The sequence below is a fragment of the Festucalex cinctus genome, chromosome 9 (genome assembly GCF_051991245.1).
Source record: "Festucalex cinctus isolate MCC-2025b chromosome 9, RoL_Fcin_1.0, whole genome shotgun sequence".
Lineage (NCBI taxonomy): Eukaryota > Metazoa > Chordata > Actinopteri > Syngnathiformes > Syngnathidae > Festucalex > Festucalex cinctus.
Window position 1 is genome coordinate 25,942,011 of NC_135419.1, and position 20,158 is coordinate 25,962,168.

Below are 20,158 nucleotides of genomic sequence, written 5' to 3' on the forward strand. Positions count from 1 at the left end.
AACGGGAGAGGTCAGTGTTTTGGCTGACGAGGACTCGAGGCCGGTCGCTAACGGAAGAGGCGAAGAAGAACCGGGAGCTGTTTCCGACGACGCCGGGAGCGCTAACGCGCTGGAAGGGGCTCCTATTCCCCTCGTTTCAGGCCGAGCCAGGATAAATATTAGCAGATACGTGACAACGAGTGGTGAGCGATTGATATTTATTATTAAAGAGAATTATATAATAAGATAAAACGCCTTCGTTTATTGTTATAGTAGAAATATGAAACGACGTAATGTTTTGAAATACTACATTACCCATAATGCATAGAGACCAGATTGTTTTGTTTTACTTTTTTAAGATAAAAGCAATCTATTTATACCGATAAAATGAATATACTATTTTACAGATAGTGAAGGGGTCTCTGCCGAGGACGGTGGTCAAGCCGTTGAGTCGACGTTGGATGCCCCGCGCAGACCCGGAGAAACCGACGAGCGAGCATCGACAGGGCGTCGCAGGACGAGAAGACACCGACCGAATCCAACCGAACGGGGGTGCCGAACAAGATGCAGCTTTCATCAGGAAGTTTGTACTCGTGAGCGGATAGAGGCGGCCAGGCGCATTACACGTTTAGAAACGACTATGCGTATTGTACAATCTATTATTAATAATTTTTAAAACCTTACAATGGAACGCTATGATATGCCTGAGACGTGTAATATACCGACCGAATTGGAGGAAATTGTAAATCAGATAAATGATCCCTTTGCGTCTATAAGACAAATTGATGATTTTGAAGACTTCTTCAGCCCTCTAGACGCGGCTCTGGCTAGACTTAACCGAGTAAATTCAAACGGAGATGAAAATCATGAAGTACAGACACATGTTATTTCAGATAACGATGTAGCTAATGAAATATCACTCCCATCCGCTCTGGCATTTGGTGACGGATTGGGAATAGACGATTCATATGAAATACAACCCGCTGTGCATTTCATAATCGAACCGCCTCAATCCAACCAGCAGGTGGCACACATAGTCGAAGCACAACAACCAATTGTGCCACAATCAAATGAAACACAGCAACACCAATTACATAATTTGACGCATTCAAATGAAATACAACCCGCTGTGCATTTCATAACCGAACCGCCTCAATCCAACCAGCAGGTGGCACACATAGTCGAAGCACAACAACCAATTGTGCCACAATCAAATGAAACACAGCAACACCAATTACATAATTTGACGCATTCAAATGAAATACAACCCGCTGTGCATTTCATAACCGAACCGCCTCAATCCAACCAACAGGTGGCACACATAGACGAAGCACAACAACCAATTGTGCCACAATCAATTGAAACACAGCAACACCAATTACATAATTTGACGCATTCAAATGAAATACAACCCGCTGTGCATTTCATAACCGAACCGCCTCAATCCAACCAGCAGGTGGCACACATAGTCGAAGCACAACAACCAATTGTGCCACAATCAAATGAAACACAGCAACACCAATTACATAATTTGACGCATTCAAATGAAATACAACCCGCTGTGCATTTCATAACCGAACCGCCTCAATCCAACCAACAGGTGGCACACATAGACGAAGCACAACAACCAATTGTGCCACAATCAATTGAAACACAGCAACACCAATTACATAATTTGACGCATTCAAATGAAATACAACCCGCTGTGCATTTCATAACCGAACCGCCTCAATCCAACCAGCAGGTGTCACACATAGTCGAAGCACAACAACCAATTGTGCCACAATCAAATGAAACACAGCAACACCAATTACATAATTTGACGCATTCAAATGAAATACAACCTGCTGTGCATTTCATAACCGAACCGCCTCAATCCAACCAGCAGGTGGCACACATAGTCGAAGCACAACAACCAAATGTGCCACAATCAAATGAAACACAGCATCAACAACCACCTCCGGTACGCATATATGAAAATCAGGCAATAGATGCGGATGTACAGGAGGGTGCGGGAGGCATTATTAGAACGAGGAGACCCGTTTTTAATAATACAGAATTCCGTAAACGTATTTATACACGCGAGTCCGATGAGCCCCTTGATTTTGCGACTTTTTATACAAATATAGGAGAAAATATAAACGAACTAATTGACGAGGTAACTAGATCAACACGTCCTGGTGATATCGTACAAGTAGAATTAATTAGCGGTGATAGGAACGCTAATTGTTATCTGCGTCTTACCGACGATCCAAATATTTTAAACGATGAAGTTAATAATTTATTGGAAAATATAGCTCAATCTAATATAGAGATTTTAGCTAGCGATGAGATTCAAATGATAGTACAAGTTGTCCCGGATATGCGCGGCGGAGGCGGTATCAGACGCAAGCTACAGTTAACTACAAACGAAGAAATTTTGAGAAAAAAACGAAATTGTTTGTATATGACCCACAATGAAAATAACAAACTATGTTTTGCACTAGCATTAGCCTTCTTGCTGGACGGGTCGTTAACCGCGACCCAGGCTATGCAGAAAGCAGAACATCTACAAAATTGCGTGGGGCTAAGCAGTCAAACATCCGTCAGTCTGCGAGACGTGCATAGATTCGAGACCTACATTAAACGAAAAATCGTAATTCTTTACAGAAACGATGATTGTAGGCCCATGTCTTTTTTTGAAACGCATTATCCAAAATCAGAGGATACTCTGTTTTTGTTATTGCTGAATGAACATTATTATGGCATAAAAACGATCGAACGTTTTATCGGACAGGGTTACTTTTGCCGACACTGCTACAAGGGGCATTCAGACTGGCGACTTCATAATTGTGAAGGACGGTGCGCGATCTGTCTCAACCCCTCATGTACACAACAACGGCGAAAAATCGTTATTTGTCACGATTGTAACAGATCGTGTCTAAACGATGAATGTTATGCTAAGCATAAAGAAAGCGATCGGGGGAATGAGAGTAATTGCGACCTTTGGAAAAAATGTCACAAATGCGGCCTATTGTACTACAAATCAAAACATGCGTGTATACAGCCCCGATGTGTTATGTGTAAACAGGTGCTGCCGGAAGGGGGCGACGCGGTGCTTAATCCACATCATTGTTACATGCAACCCCTCAAAAACGAGCAGATATGCAAACAAATAATCTACTATGATTTTGAAACTTGCGTAGGGGCGGACGGTAACCATAAAGCATATCTGGTATGCGCAAAATTAAACGGCCTTGAAAAAGAATGGTTAGGGGATGATTGCGTGCAACGTTTCATCGAATACTTCAGAAATCCACGCTTCAAAGGTGCTACCTTTATAGCCCATAATGCACGAGCCTTTGATTCATACATCTTAATTAACAAGATGATCTGCATGGGGGTTAAACCCGAAATTATTATGCAGGGCAGCAAAATCATCTGTTTCACAGATACCGACTATAATATGAGATATATCGATTCGATATCTTTTCTTACAATGGCTCTGAGCAAATTCCCGAAATCGCTAGGTTTCGAAGATCAGGTAAAGGGTTATTTTCCACACGCATTTAGCTCTTTTAAAAATCTGGACTATGTAGGTCCATATCCTGATTCAAAATTTTATGGTGTGGAACGCATGACGTCATCGCAACGAGCTGAATTTTTTAATTGGTATGAAAAAGTGCGATGCGGAACCTTTAATTTTGCAGAGCAGGCGCTGCTGTATTGTAAAAACGACGTTAACATTTTAGCGACGGGTTGTGAGAAATTCAGGGAGGAATTTTTAAACAGTACAGGAATAGACCCGTTTAAAGCCGTGACGATCGCATCAGCGTGCATGAAAGTTTTTCGCAGTAAATTCTTAATTCCTAACACGCTAGCAATTACCCCGACCGATAATTATAGACGACAGTTCAAAGCATTCTCTCACGACTCAATTCAATACTTGATGTGGATAATGCATAGCCAAAATATTGATATCACGCACGCCCTCAACAGAGGCGAGATGAAGATCGGTCGATATTTTGTAGATGGGTATGCGAATGTAAACGGCGAACGGTGGGTGTTCGAATATCTGGGATGTTTTTATCACAGATGCGTCGAATGTTTCGACCCAAATCAAATTTGTCCTATGACTAAAAGACCTTTCCATGAAAAATTTGACGCTACTGAAAAGAGAATGCACGAGCTAACTCATAATCACGGCGTTAAACTTTTTGTCATGAGAGAACATGTATGGCAACGAATGAAACAGACTGATCCGAGAGTGAGAGAGTTTCTGCGCGAATCAAAATTCCCTGAACCTCTCAATCCTCGCAATGCTCTTTTTGGAGGTAGAACCAATGCTTTTGTTTTACGGTACACAGCCGCGCCTGATGAACGTGTATTGTACGTTGATGTCACCTCTCTGTATCCTTTTGTCAACAGCACCTGTCAATACCCTCTCGGGCATCCCGTTATCATTCACAGAGACTTTGGTGACCTCAGAAAGTATTTTGGGTTCATCAAAGCCGTTGTTCTACCTCCGAAAAAATTGTATTTCCCTCTTCTTCCTCATAAAACAGCTAGAGGTAAACTTGTGTTTACGCTTTGCAGAACATGCGCAGAACTTAACAACCAAGATAGCGCGTGTACTCATGATAACAAAGAAAGAGAGTTGGCAGGTGTATGGACGACGCCCGAGTTCATCAAAGCTTTAGATCTAGGCTACACCGTCTCACAAGTTGATGAAGTATGGCATTTTAATGACTCGAGTAATGATGTTTTCAAACAATACATGAACACCTTTCTCAAAGGAAAGCAGGAATCTTCGGGCTACCCCTCACACATCATAGATGACGCCGGGCGAGAGAAATACATCTCCGACTACTTGAAGCACCAGGGTATTCAACTCGACGCTAGCAAGATAGCGCCAAACCCGGCCAAAAGACAGGTTTCAAAGCTATGCATGAATTCGACGTGGGGCAAACTCGGACAGCGTGAAAATTTAAATCAAATAGAGATTGTAAAAAATCCGGATCGTTTTTTCAACCTGCTGTTCTCAGGGATGTACGAGGTGGAATTTTTTCACTTCCTTAACGATGATGTTTCTCTGGTACAGTACAAATACAGCAAAAGCGCTCAAACACCCTCCTCACCGACGTCCAACATCTTCATCGCGTGCCTAACAACCTCCTATGCCCGTTTAATAATGTATGGGTATTTGGAACAACTGCAAAACAGAGTACTTTATACAGACACGGATAGTTTGATCTATACTGTGAAACAGGGTGAAAGCACTCTCCCATTAGGTGATCTTTTGGGTGATCTGACAGATGAATTAGATAATGACACCATCCAAGAATTTGTCTCCGCAGGTCCGAAAAGCTACGCTTATCAGACCAGAAGCAAGAGGAAATTGGTCATGAAGGTGAAAGGCATTACGCAGACGCATGACACCTCTCAAATCATCAATTTTGACAGCGTGAAGGAGCTGGTTGACGGGTACGTCGACAGCATGAGGGCGCGACCAGGGGTGCTTCAAGCCCCTCATTTCAACATTGTGCGAGATAAGAAGGGGTTTCATTTGAAAAACACTTCATTTATGAAAAAGTTTAAGGTGGTTTACGACAAACGTCGGTTGCTTCCAGGCGGTCGTAGCGTTCCATTTGGTTTTTGATGTGCTTGTGTTTTTGTTTGTGATTGTGACTGTGTCGGAGCAAAAAAAAAAATAAAATAAAAATAAATAAATAAAAAAATAAAAAAAATAAAATAAATAAATAAATATGAATCCGAACCACATTGATTTTGATACTAGATTAGAAACACCATTTTCATGTCTGGTCGCCGGTCCAAGCGGGTGCGGCAAGACATTTTTTGTGAAAAGTATTTTGGAAAATTGTGAGCATGTCATGAAGTCACCTCCTGAGAATATCGTCTGGATTTATAATTCTTACCAGGAAATGTATGATGAACTTGAAAAAAAACTGAATAAAAAGATAAAGTTTGTAAAAGGTCTCCCGGAATGCTTTGAGGACGAATCTCTCTTTCCAGTCCATCTTTCGCACCTGATCATCTTGGATGACGTCATCTTCGAGGCGAGCGATCACCCGGAAGTGGTAAACATTTTTACCCAATACAGACATCATCGGAAAATGAGCGTCATGTTGCTCACTCAAAACATTTTCCATCAAGGGAAGTATAGCAGAACAATCAGTTTAAACAGTAATTACATTATACTGTTTAAAAACCCTCGCGACAACTTACAGGCGAGTGTTTTGGCTAATCAAATCTACCCCACGCGTAAAAAGTACTTTTTGGAATGTTATGAGGACGCCACAAAAAACGCTCATGGGTATTTATTGGTAGATCTTACCCCCGCGTCACCAGATCGATTTAGAATGAGAACCGATGTGTTACACGGGGAGTGGCCCGCAGTATATTTACCCAAAAGCTCGTAAGATGTCAAAACTTAAAAAAAAAAACGCCCCGCTTCTTAAATTATTGTTTCGTGCCCTCCCTAGCAAACGTAAACAAATTCTCAAACAAGCCCCCAAAGCCCTAGTGAAAGCGCTCTGTGAGATTGCTTTAAATCTCTTAAAAGGGCATATTCCTCTAAACCCGTCTCAATATAAGAAGCTGAAGAGGAGAAAGAAGTTTATTCGGATATTGGCCGATAAAAAAAACAGTCTCAGAAAGAAGCGTATGACTTTAGTTTAAAAAGGTGGTTTCATACTCCCTCTACTGGCCGCTTTTGCACCTGTCCTAGGCAGCATCGTCACAGGTCTAGTAAACAAATAAAACATGAGTTTGAAAACAGCTCAGAAAATGTATTTAGTTTCCCCGCACCAACTGGAACGTTTAAGCAGACCCACACCCAATATTCGGGAGACAGCACAGGATGATTTGGACGTTAGGATGAGAGAGTTATTAGACGATCGTTCTATAACGCAATATGAAAAACTAAGAAGATATCAAACTCTATTGCAACGGTATTTAGGACTGCTTAAACAAAGAGATCGTGAGTTGGTTCCGGTGGCTTTGACAGTTCCTAATCCGCGGGGGTTTTTTGAACGGGTAGGAGGAGGCGCAGAAAAGAAGGACGAGGAGGAGGAGGAGGGAGAGGCGGGGGGAAGTGTCAAGACGAATGCGGATGAATGGGGAGAAATATTACAAACTATTCCGCAACGTCACCGCAAAAACGCTGAATATGTTTTAAGAAAAATATCGTCTCGTGAAGAAAAGGCATGGAATCAACGGGAGGAGTTTATCTCTAACGGCAGACCCGTCAGAGGCTCACATATGACCGATTTAGTCAAACATCTTATTGTAAACGGAAAGAAGATCAACGAGCGAGGGTTACTGGGTTGGACGGAATTCTTGCAACTAATATCGGAGCTTAATATACCCGAGACTGTAGTATCGAACCCCCACGCCAGAGAGCGTTTAAGATTAATAAAAAACGAATCTATTTCTAAGCAAAGTGACGATGACGTAATATCCGGCGGTAGAAGGAAGAGGAAGAGGAAGCAGAAAATCATCAAATGGGAGGATTATTAATTTTACACCTATCATCGAGAAAAGGAGAATAAACACACCCACTCGCATCTTTTGTATCTTTTTGTATATGAATTTTATTGAATAAAATATTTGAAAAAGACATCATGAGCATTGACATTTTTTTTTAAATATATCTAAACAACATGAAATTTGACCGCCGCACATCGTCCTGGGAAACATCCTCCGACTTTCCACGTACGTTGCAACCATAACATCATTCATAACTACATCGTCATAATAATGGGTTAAAACCTCACGGTAAGATTCACCACATCCTCGGGCTGATAAATAATAAACACAATGCTGACCACATACTGTCGAGAGTTCGTGCTGTAATTGGCGGTCGTGGTGAAATATCCGGTCGGAATGTTTTTTTAAGAAACGGTTTATACTCTCGGGGTAATAATAAAAATCCGGAGGGAATCCGAAAGAATCGAAGAACGTAGCCGTGCCGTCGCCTTCTAACGACAGCGCCACCCAGTGTTCGCCGGAAAGATGGCGAGGGTGCGTATTAACAATAAAGAAGGCGGGGGTAGGGGGCACTAATATGTCAGTCAACTCATCTTCGGCGAAGACGCCTTGGAATCTTTCCCCCTGAATTTGTCTCATCAGACGCTCCAAATCACGGCCGTTCATCTTTTAATAATAGTCGATCAAAACTTCTCTTTTTGAATTAATTTCTATAATGCTGTCGTAAGCGGCATAAACGATAAGGGTTGCTGTATGGGGGAGAGGATTTCTAAATCTCATATCTAGTCTTACGACACCGTTGGAGATGGGTGATAATGCCTCTGTATCGGAGGTTGGGCTTAGGTTAAAAACAAAAAGCGCGTAGCCATTTTGAAAGTCCTGCAAGTCTAAAAATAGGGGCAAATCTTTCAGATACCTTCCTGTTGCTTCATATAAATTATGGAATTCACGCACAGAGTTCCCCGTTGCAAAAAGCGGTTGAAAAGGTTTATTTGGGACCTGAGTGCCGTCTCTCGATAGTGCTAAATATTCAATATCGTGATGAGCGAAATTAAAGGGGTTTAAATCTCTTCTGCCCACAAAAGCGTTATGATTAACGAGAGCCAGGACGACACTTTTTGGCATAGTTCCTAGAAAGAGGTTGCCTTGATGACATATCCTTGAATTTTGAGGGATGGAATAAGTTTTTATGTTGACTCTCGTAACCGGATATAAGGCATTCCCCTTATTGAGAGCTGAGGCGTGACCCAGCGTCACCGCTGGGGAGACGCATACTTTTTTAATAAACAGCGACGCACCCATAATTTTCAAACGTGTATCGCTGTCAGGTGCACTCATCAGACAGAAATCATCGCTCGCTCTTGTCAGCTTCAACCTTAAATCCACGTTATTCAAAAGGTGTCTCTCGCAGAAAAATATATCCGTATGAATCGGGCCGATGACGTCAAATTCTTTTGAATTCTGTATTAGACGAGCCTGTCTAACAAAGCCTTCGTTTACCCCGTCCCCTTCGACGGCTAGCGAGTCCATAACACCTCTCGTATCTTTAAAAAACATCCCCGCCGTAAATTGACTTTTCAGCGTATCCCCGGAGAAATTTAATAACGTCTCTATTATAGTCCTATAGGGATGCGAGGCGCTAGATTGTGAAATTAAACGGTCGCCGAGGGTGACGTCAACTTGGCTAAAAATAGTATTCAGAGGAAAATTAATTATACTAACGCGTTCGTTAGGGGCGATGTTAGACCCGTCTCGTCGCGTTATTTTTAAGCGCAGGTGCAATAGCGTATCCGCCAAGTCAAGATATTTCGACCCATCACCGGGGATGAAAAATTCGATAGGGGATTGGTCGCCAAGGGCTGACAGGGGGAAAATCTCAATATACTGACTCTGTTCTATTGAGAGCTGCGTCATGGGAGGTGAAAATAAATCTAATTCGGACATGGTACATTCTTGCGACTTGTGGTGTAAGAGGGCCATTTTTCTTTAAGAGAAAATATCCACGCTGTTTCTCATACGCTTTCTTTTTCGAACTGATTTTCTTTTAGTACTGCGCTTGCGTTTTTTATGCGTCTTAATCCTGCGCCCCACAGGCCTAGAGGCCGGACGCCGCGCCAGTACGACTAGGCCCGAGCCGTCTTGGTTAACCCCCCTCTTCTGACTCATTCTTTCCATAACACGCCCTGCGACATCCGTGGCAATATTTTTAGCCGCTGGCTGTAAATGCGGTTTGGCCACGTTCAAACCTCTTTTAACTAAGGGGGCTACGAAACGAAATAATTTTGCAAAAATAGATCCTAATCCGCGGCCGTATTGCACGGGCGCACCTTGGAACCCTGGTATACCACTTCCGGTCTGATGTTCATAATATTGAACGAAGCGGTAGGGGTCCGGATGTGACGTCATAATAACCATGATCTATCGAGGTCTAAAGTGTAACGTTAAAATGACCTTCCCAAAACGGAAACCAACGGGTTGATTTTGATCCGTCTTAATTTGTATCGCTATATCTTCGATGTGCTTTTTACTAACAGGATGATAATAAGCCGGGTGGAAATTTTTATAAATAATCTCCCCGTATCGGCCTAAAACAGGGACTGCTCTCAATAGCGGAGCGGATGCGTCACCAACCGCCTGGTGTCGAATTACATCCGTATATAAATACAGATAATATTGTCCAGCGTTTATATCCGCGGGATGAGGCGCAACAGTCGATTTTAATTCAATAGTAAACCATTCGCCATCTTTCATGCCCAGAATATAAGCTAGAGGACCCACGAACCGAATCTTGTAGCCGTCTTTCGCCGTGAAGAAAAAAAAAGATCTTTTCAAGGGGTTGAAATTTAATAAAATGAAAGGGCCTATTTTATTTTTTATAGCGCCCTCTATCGCCTGTCCCACCATTTCGAGATTATCATAGTCCCCGGGTTTAACGTCTAGAACGTATTGGGCGGACGTCTTTGTATTCGTTAAGAAAAACGACGTGTGTTCTTCAGGAATGTTTACCCAGCTGCGTGGGTATGAAATTTCCGTTAGGCCCACCTCCCACTCCCCCTTGACCAGATCTAAATGACGGGCCAGATTAACTCTGTATTGCGCAATTGTATTATCCTTAAACATATCCATGCTTGAATTTGACGGGAGAGTTACGTAGAAACCTCCTTCGTTAATGGGATCCATATTAACGTATGATTTATATTGTATATTTCCGTTAATTTTAAATATTTACAACCTGTGACGCGTGCACCCAGCTATTAAATTTTTCCGGCCAGCCCTTCCAACGGATTAGATATTGAATCCGTCCGTTAACCTTTCGCCTTTTAATAATTTTTTCAATTTGAAAAGCATAATCTTTTGAAATATTGACCTTTTGCAGTTCTTGCTCATAAAATGACCCTTCTATTTCCTCGCCATCGTAATCTGCTAGTTTGTAGACAGGGGGCGCTCGTGGAATACATTTAGTAATTGTGAAATATTCATCGGTGAAGCTCTGTTCATATTTCTTATCGAAAACCCCTCTTAATTTTGATATTCGTACAATATCTCCTTTTTTAAAATTCATTTTAATCTTTCCGCCTACCGGGATGTTTCCGTATAAATTGAAAAATGCTTTTCGAGTCGTTTCGGCGTTCACTTCATTCGGCCTCATTTTAATGCTAGAATGAATACTATTATTGTAGGCTGATATGAGTTCTTGTAAAATATCTATATATCTGTGGGTATTTTTCGCCGTAAAATAACGCCACATCCTAGTTTTCAACGTCCGATTAAATCTTTCCACCGTTTGGGCTTTTGTGTCGCTGTGCGTTGCAAAGTGAATGATCCGATGTTTTTTCATTAATTTAGTAAAACGGGTATTAAAAAATTCTTTTCCTTGATCCGTTTGTAATTTTTTAGGAACGCCGCTCTCGGCGAAGACTGATTCAAAGGCCTCCGTCACCCTCATCGCTGATTTATCTTTCAATACGCGGGCGTACGCTCGCTTTGAAAAAATATCAATAACGGTCAATAAATATTTATTATTGTCGTTGTAGGATGCTAACGCTTGCATGTCACACAGATCGGCCTGGAACTGTCTCAGAGGCCCCGTAATAAATACTCTATTTCTAGGGAAATTAATACGGGCTGGTTTATGTAACGAATACGTATCATGTTGAGATAAATATTCTTTAACTTTATCACGTTTTATTTTTTTATTCAAGGTCTCCTGGAGACCTATATGGAGACGATCTACACCCCCATAACTGGATGGCTGTTTGGGATCAAAGTATAGCTCTTTCAAACGCCTGCCCTCCTCCATCCTCATCTCTCTCTTAATGGTTAATAAAGGTTGTGTCTATAATTTTATACACATTTAAATATTTTTAATAGGTGGTAAAATTAATTTGCATCGTTATATTTCAATGCATTATTTACCGCGTGTGTGTGTGTGTGTGTGTGTGTGTGTGTGTGTGTGCGTTATAAAACAAGGCCTACTACTCCCCTCCTTCCGCATCTCTCCTAATGGTTAATAAAGGTTATGTCTATAATTTTATACACAATTAAATATTTTATTAGATAGTAAAATAAACAGTTAAAATTAATTTGCATCGTTATATTTCAATGCATTATTTACCGTGTGTGTGTGTGTGTGTGTGTGTGTGTGTGTGTGTGTGTGTGTGTGTGTGTGTCATAAAACAAGGCCTACGCATAGACTTTTTTTTTTTTTTTTTATTCAATGGATAATAAAAAACACAAGAATACATAATTCTAAAAACTAAAAAAAAACCCACAAAACATACATTTTCAAAAAGTGAGTATACATGATTTTTTTTTTTTTTTTTAATTCAAAGGATAATAACAAAACACATAATTCTAAAAACTATAAAAAACATAAAACATACATTTTAAATCAACGAATAATAAAAAACACGTAATTCTAAAAAACTAAGAAAAACATACATTTTCAAAAAGTGAGTATACATGATTTTTAAAATCAAAGGATAACAAAACACATAATTCTAAAAAACTAAGAAAAACATACAATTTCAAAAAGTGAGTATACATGATTTTTTTTTATTTTTATTTTTTTATTCAATGGATAATAAAAAACACAATTCTAAAAACTATAAAAAGTAAAAACACAAAACATACATTTTCAACCTCACGGGTGTAGAAAAAATTATGGATTAACATAGTAAAGCACTCTAAACAAGATACGGGGATGTACTTTGCGTTCGATAAAGCTTTTAAATTGTTTCATTTCAATCACCATATTACGAGGAATATTATTATCTTCACAGTATCGTGCGCAATCTATGAATAGAGCAATGAGGGTAATCACTTGCCCAGCTTTGACAGGATCACCCCTCCATTCGCACGTGGCATAATCCAGAGTATCAGTAATATTGTGGTGACTTATTTCAACAACGCGTTTTACATACTCCCCCCAGGATTGACCAAACAAGGTGGGGGCCAAAGTCCTGACTTTATCAATTACTAAAACCAGGTGTTTGACACGTTTGGAATCATCATCATCGTCATCAACATCATCATCGTCATCTTCATCGCATTTGTGTATAGCTTTCTCTATAATTTCTATCCAATTATCAATGCCGTAGTAATAATTGATTTGCATTTTTCTTAGAAAATTACCCATCGCGATCGTACAGCCCCCGGATCAAGTCAGGGATTGCGAAGGGGAGGTATCCGTCCCAGGTGCTGGAAAGAACGGCTGTGATTCTGTCTAAAATCAAGCGTTCATGTACGTAGTCGTGTAGCACCGATTCGATGATGCGTTTTACGTCTGCGTCTGAGGAAGGGTGATTCGTGACTGTTACAACTCTGTGGATTGTTGATCTAAAATGCCCGTTACATAATTCTCCGATAATGGCGTCGAAATTCACCCCAAAATAATACGGGCGTCTGGGTGCGTTAAAACAGGTGTGGTTGTTTCGACATATGTATGAATAAAAACACCCTTCACACGTTTTTCTACTATATCTGAGGATAGCGATCCTTAGCATGTAGCTAACAGCCTGTTTAATACATTGATATCTCGCGTTGTTCACCCACATGAACGGAGTCTGTGTCCAATCCAACAAAGTGTCTCGTTCGTTGCGCGGCTGCGGAGGCGGTGGAGGGATGGCGTCCGCCGGTAATCCTGGAAGCATAACGTTAGATGATGACGCGTCGTCGAAAGTTCCAAACATAGATACTCCCCTAGTATCGGGGTTAGCCTTACCGTTTGGGAATTCCCACGTCGTTGCCGCCGGTGAAGGGTGAAAGGCTGAATCTGATGAGAAATTCCACACAGGCCGATCCGATGTCTCGGAAGCTGACGAAGATTCGCTGGAAAGAGCCCACGCTGGAATCCCGTGTGCTACCGGCGAACTGCTCTCCCCACGCCACGTGTCGTTTGTGACCGAAAGCGTTTGTGCTAGCGGTGGAAGCTTCTCTTTTCCACACGCCCCGTTGACGTCATCGCACGGCCCAGCGTTGGAGCATGCGCAGAGACCCTCCTCCACCGCCGCCTCCTCCTTAGCGGAAGTCAGGCCTCCGTAACATTCCTCCGACGTTGACGGGCGGGGACCCCCGCCAATCGGCTCATCCTTCCGGACAACCGCAAAATGAGCATCGTAAGGTCCTACCGTGCTCACGATTTGGTAGACCCCGGATGAATGAGGGCCGGGAGGGACGTCCATCGGGCAGTCTCCTCGCTGGACGGGTGTCCCAAGAAAGGTGATGTCCGCAACGTTTTCTTCAATATCCGAGCATTCGGGACTCGAGGTGATTAGAATAGGAGCAGGATCAAAGCAGGAACGCATACCTTCGCTGTTTGTAGAAAATAGCACCGGAGAAGTTGTCTGCGCCGGTGGCGGTGTGCTTCCTTCTCGTTCATCGGTGGGGCGCATGATCGGAGGCATTTCTTGTTGCGTATCAAACGAATGTATATGGCTAATACCTTGCTGGGGGGCGCGTACTATTTTTATACTTGTAGAGGCGGGAAAAGGTGGTTCGGGTTTAAGGAGGGGGGTGTCGGCAGACTGTAGATAATCAAATTTCAGAGTTTTTCTCCCCCCCCAACCCCCCCCCCCCCACCCGTGTCAGACGATTGTAGATAGTTTTTACCTTGTTGGGGGGTAGTACTTTTTTTTATGCTTACAAGGGGTGGGGGGGGGAGGTATGTTAGGTGTGAGGTGTAGAGGGAGGGAGGGAGGGAGGGGGAATGTCGGCTGACTGTGGTTAATCAAATTTCAGAGTTTTTCTCACCCCGATGAGATTCAACCACAATCTGCTATTAGAATACAAGGTAGAAATTCTCTCAGACTCGCTCAGCATGTGGTCCCGCCAATCAGACCACGGTACGCTTACAATTTTATAAAAAACACCACATTCTGTATTGAATGATTCCAACGTAAAATACATATGGTCGGGCTCCCTACACCCCCTAGTGGTTTTTGATGGACATTCTTCATCTCTTTTAACGTGCTCAATCTTTACTCGAAAGTACCACCGTCCGTTTGGAGCTGTTCTACTAATCCATGTAAAACACAGAATCTCACCAACCTGGCCGTGCTGATCCGAATGTATTGATGCGTACTCTTTAAAGTTCCTGGGGATAAGTTCGTTGATCACACCCCAATCGTTTGAATTCAGTGTGCCGAAGCCAGTGGCCGGCGTTGTCTTGATCCCGTCATATTCCATAAAAATACACAATTCCCCCATCTCGTACAAAAAACGATACCCCCAAAATGCATCATCCAAAGACCACTTCTTCTCCAAATCCCCGTCAGCAGGTTTTTGAACACGACGTAAAAACATTCTATGTTTACGAGGTGTCCTCTGGGGATTCAGCACCTGCATTAAAACACATGTCTCACCTATTACACGATGATTGGGTTCAGACATTTTGTTTCAGCTGTCACCGCTCAAATGAAAAAGAAAAATCGAATCTCCTCCGTTAGTCAGTCTAAAAACACACCCACTGTTTTAAATCCATCCCACCCAAATACCACGTGGTATTTAATCTAAAAAAAGAAAAAGTACAAACGTCGCCTCATTTATTTTTATTTATTTTTGAGAAAGAAAGCCCAGGACCATATGCAGTAACATCCTTTGCCCAATAGATGGCGCCGTTTACCGCAGCTTGAGGGGGTCGCAACTCACTAGCTCCTAGTCACAATTTTTTTTATTTTTAAAAAAAGAAAAACCCCATTGAATGAGACACGACTACGTATTCAGAAGCATCGGTAAGTCTCTTTTTATTTATTTAAAAAACATAAAACAAATGGATAACATTTTTTAATATTCACTTTAACTAGATTAAGTGAGCCTCATACTAATTTACATTCACGCACGCCCATCCGGGGTGTGAAGATTGGTCGTGGTGTTGAGGGGGGGTCGCCGTTTCCCATCGTTTGGTACATTTTATCAGTATTCGTGTGAAAAATTTCATGAATACAAGGGCTCGTTTTCCCCATAATACTTCAAAAGCTGGTAGGATCCTTCCTGTAAGATAAAAAAAAAGTTTTTTATCACCTGGACAACAAAGCTACTGTTTGGGGGTTCAAAGGAAGTACGTAGACAATCGGTGGGGGGTGACCGGAATCAATTGTTTGTTAAAGGGGTGGGGGGACCGGAAAACAACAAAGCTACTGTTTGGGGGGGTGACCGGAACCCTATGTTTGTTAAAGGGGGTGGGGGGACCGGAAAACATGTGTTTGATGTTGTGGGAAACAGAATGTCATCAATCATTTTTGACAGAAGCCGTCCTGGGGTTCTGATTGGCTAGGACGATGAGGGGGGTGGCTTCCAACCTCTGATTGGTTAAGACGATGAGGGGGGTGGGGTGGGGGGTGCTGAATGTCATCAATCATTTTTGACAGAAGCCGTCCTGGGGTTCTGATTGGTTAAGAAGGTGGCAAGTGGGTAGGGCTTAATTCAAAATAACGGCTTCTGATTGGTTGAGATGCCGGAAGGGGGCGGGGCTTACTTCAAAGGACTATTTATGGGGGGCAATAAATCACTTTTTGACATTTGCCGTCCTTTACCTATATATCACGCACCCTAACCTGCCAACACCAACCCTCAGTCGTCCGGTGAAATGCATCAGAACACACACGTGAAGGCGACGCAGACCCGCGGGATCCATGATACAAATGACGGTGACAGGCAACCGGTACGACTGGCAGCGCCACATCACCACCATCCAACCCATGACTCCCACGAATCTGCGCCGGCCAGAGACAGCCAAGAGACTGAGAACAAAACAAAACAAATCACATAGCCGCCCTCCTGGTATTGTCACACTAGTTACCCCAGAAAAAAAATGTATCCCCTGCCGCGAGTATGCATGTTTTTCAATAAACGCATGAAGAAGACACGTGTGTTTTTGAGTTTTAGAACCAAGGTTTTGAAACAAGAATAAGAATATTTATCACAGATAAACAAAAGAAAAGCAAGAACACGCTTGCATTGTGCAATGGACTCTAGGTGCGTTCAATGACCACGCACGCAGAAGGAAATCTCAGCATACATAGAAAAAGCTCAAAGGACAGATGAATGTTAAAGCAGCCACATGGAAGATTACATTTTTCAAATCGCTCCTGCCAACCTGTGGCGGAAAACAAACCGCATGCTCGTACACGCCGCGCGCACTCGTACGTGCACGACCTCATTACTGAAGACTCAGAGGCTGGACTCTTCATATCCAATTAACTATGATTTCAGAGGTATTTTCAGAGGTAAGAAATTTTATAAAGTTATACAAAGCTGGCCACTTGTGTCAATCATCAATTCACGGAATGAGACTCTCCCCACTAAACAATTGACGGCACGGGCAGCTCATATTGCATTGGTCAGTTGAAGATAAGTTCTTTACTGTACTCCAAACCGACGTGCAAATTACGTCAATTAATTGGACCTCATTCCGCCGTCAATATGCAGTTACATATTGTAGTCACCCTGCTCGACGACTGAGGTAAAGCGAGCCGCCTTTTCTTTTTATGCGGTCAAGTCAGCCGCACTTCATTTTTTCTGTTCACCCTTTTCTAGGATTTACGGTAGTGTGCTCGAAGAGACGCTGGCACGGAGAATGTTACGGAGAACAACATTCGGTTTTCAAAATAAAAGATCAGTTTTCAAAAATAAAATTGAATTCAAACGCAGTTTAAAGTATGTTTGTTTTTATTATTATTATTAACAGTTTAAAATATGTTTCACAACAACAGTACCAATTCAAATTTCACTGGGAATGCACTCTTGTGGGGTGATATTGAGCAATAACATTGATATGTATAATATTAAGTTACCGGTAATTTAAAATGAAGGAAAGGTTGAAATTGAGAAAAAAATATCATCGAGCAGACATGCCACTTTGAGGCAGAACTAATTTGGGGTCAATAGGTCACATGACCTAGAAGCTATTAAGCAAAAAATGCTAATATTTATAGAAAAAATGTTAAAAATAAGTGTAAGTCTAAAATGAAAATAAATAAATAAAATAAAACGTGTGCATCATCTATCAGACATGCCACTATGATGCAGCACTGGTTTGGGGTCAATAGGTCACATGGCCTGGAAGCTAATGAGCTCAGAAGCTAATATTTACACATACAGAAAAAAATTGTTAAAAATAAGCGGAGGTCTAAAATGAAAAAATAAAAGGTGTGTATCATCTATCAGACATGCCACTATGATGCAGCATTGGTTTGGGGTCAATAGGTCACATGGCCTGGAAGCTATTGAGCTCAGAAGCTAAAATTTACAGATATACAGGAAAAAAAATGTTAAAAATAAGCAGAGGTCTAAAATGAAAAGATAAAAGGTGTGCTTCATCTATCAGACATGGCACTATGATGCAGTATTGGTTTGGGGTCAATAGGTCACATGGCCTGGAAGCTATTGAGCTAAGAAGCTAAAATTTACAGATAATGAGAAAAAAAATTGTTAAAGATAAGTGGAGGTCTAAAATGAAAAGATAAAAGGTGTGCATCATCTATCAGACATGCCACTATGATGCAGTATTGGTTTGGGGTCAATAGGTCGCATGGCCTGGAAGCTATTGAGCTAAGAAGCTAAAATTTACAGATAATGAGAAAAAAAAATGTTAAAAATAAGTGGAGGTCTAAAATTAAAAACTAAAAAGGTGTGCATCATCATTCAGACAGGCCACTAAGATGCAGTATTGGTTTGGGGTCAAAGGTCACATGGCCTGGAAGCTATTGAGCTAAGACGCTAAAATTTACAGATAATGAGAAAAAAAATTGTTAAAAATAAGTGGAGGTCTAAAATGAAAAACTAAAAGGTGTGCATCATCTATCAGACATGCCATTATGATGCAGCATTGGTTTGGGGTCAATAGGTCACATGGCCTGGAAGCTATTGAGCTCAGAAGCTAAAATTTACAGATATACAGGAAAAAAAAATGTTAAAAATAAGTGGAGGTCTAAAATGAAAAGATAAAAGGTGTGCATCATCTATCAGACATGACACTATGATGCAGCATTGGTTTGGGGTCAATAGGTCACATGGCCTGGGAGCTATTGAGCTCCACTTATTTAAAAAAAATTTTTTCCCTCTATATCTGTAAATATTAGCTTCGGAGCTCAATAGCTTCCATGCCATGTGACGTATTGACCCCAAACCAATGCTGCATCATAGTGGCATGTCTGATAGATGATGCACACCTTTTATTTTTTTCATTTTAGACCTCCACTCATTTTTAAGATTTTGTTTTTATCATTATCTGTAAATTTTAGCTTCTTAGCTCAATAGCTTCCAGGCCATGTGACGTATTGACCCCAAACCAATGCTGCATCATAGTGGCATGTCTGATAGATGATGCAAACCTTTTATTTTTTTCATTTTAGACCTCCACTCATTTTTAAGATTTTGTTTTTATCATTATCTGTAAATTTTAGCTTCTTAGCTCAATAGCTTCCAGGCCATGTGACCTATTGACCCCAAACCAATGCTGCATCATAGTGGCCTGTCTGAATGATGATGCACACCTTTTAGTTTTCCATTTTAGACCTCCACTTATTTTTAACAATTTTCTTTCTCATTATCTGTAAATTTTAGCTTCTTAGCTCAATAGCTTCCAGGCCATGTGACCTATTGACCCCAAACCAATGCTGCATCATAATGGCATGTCTGATCGATGATGCACACCTTTTATTTTTTCATTTTAGACCTCCACTTATTTTTAACATTTTTTTTCTCATTATCTGTGATCCATTAATTTTATTGTACATCTCACTGCCTCAAATGTAAATTAAAAACATCCCACATTCATATTCTTCAATTTAAGTCCAAGATGAGCCTTCTATCTGGCGTGTTAGAAGCGCTATGACCAAAGTACTCCACTGTACAGCCAAAGCTACAATGGAATGGTTTAAAAAACAGAACACCTTATAATTTTAAAGCAGGACAGAAGATTGGTATTTTACCCCCCCCCCCCCCCGTTGTCCGCTCGGTAGCGGTTGTTGTCTTGGCCGCTCCCTGGGCCCCCTGTGGGGTGTGGTGTTGGGGTGCTTTCCCTGGTGCCCGGGGCGGCGCCGTCCCGGCGCGGTCCGCTGCTCCGTGCCCGGCGGCGCGGTTCGGGGCGGGTGGGCCTCTGGTGTGCCCCGTGGCTCCCTCTCCCCTCCCCCTTCCTCCCCCCCATCGCCTCTCCCTCCTCGCCTCCTCCCGCCCATCCTCCTCTGCCTCC

At 41.8% G+C, this 20,158-nt stretch overlaps 1 protein-coding gene across 4 annotated transcripts in view; it reads right to left on the reverse strand.

The window, feature by feature from the left end:
• The window catches only part of LOC144025437 (uncharacterized), a 344,499-nt gene that overhangs the window by 11,952 nt on the left and 312,389 nt on the right, over window positions 1–20,158 (reverse strand). For 2 of the 4 annotated variants that reach the window (XM_077531447.1, XM_077531446.1), the window contains one exon: window positions 15,751–15,957. The exons of the other annotated variants lie outside the window; for them this stretch is intronic. In XM_077531447.1, the coding sequence (XP_077387573.1) occupies window positions 15,788–15,957 (170 nt within the window). In that variant the 3' untranslated portion in view covers window positions 15,751–15,787. Of the gene's footprint in view, window positions 1–15,750; window positions 15,958–20,158 lie in introns of those variants that run through there. 4 annotated transcript variants of the gene reach the window in all.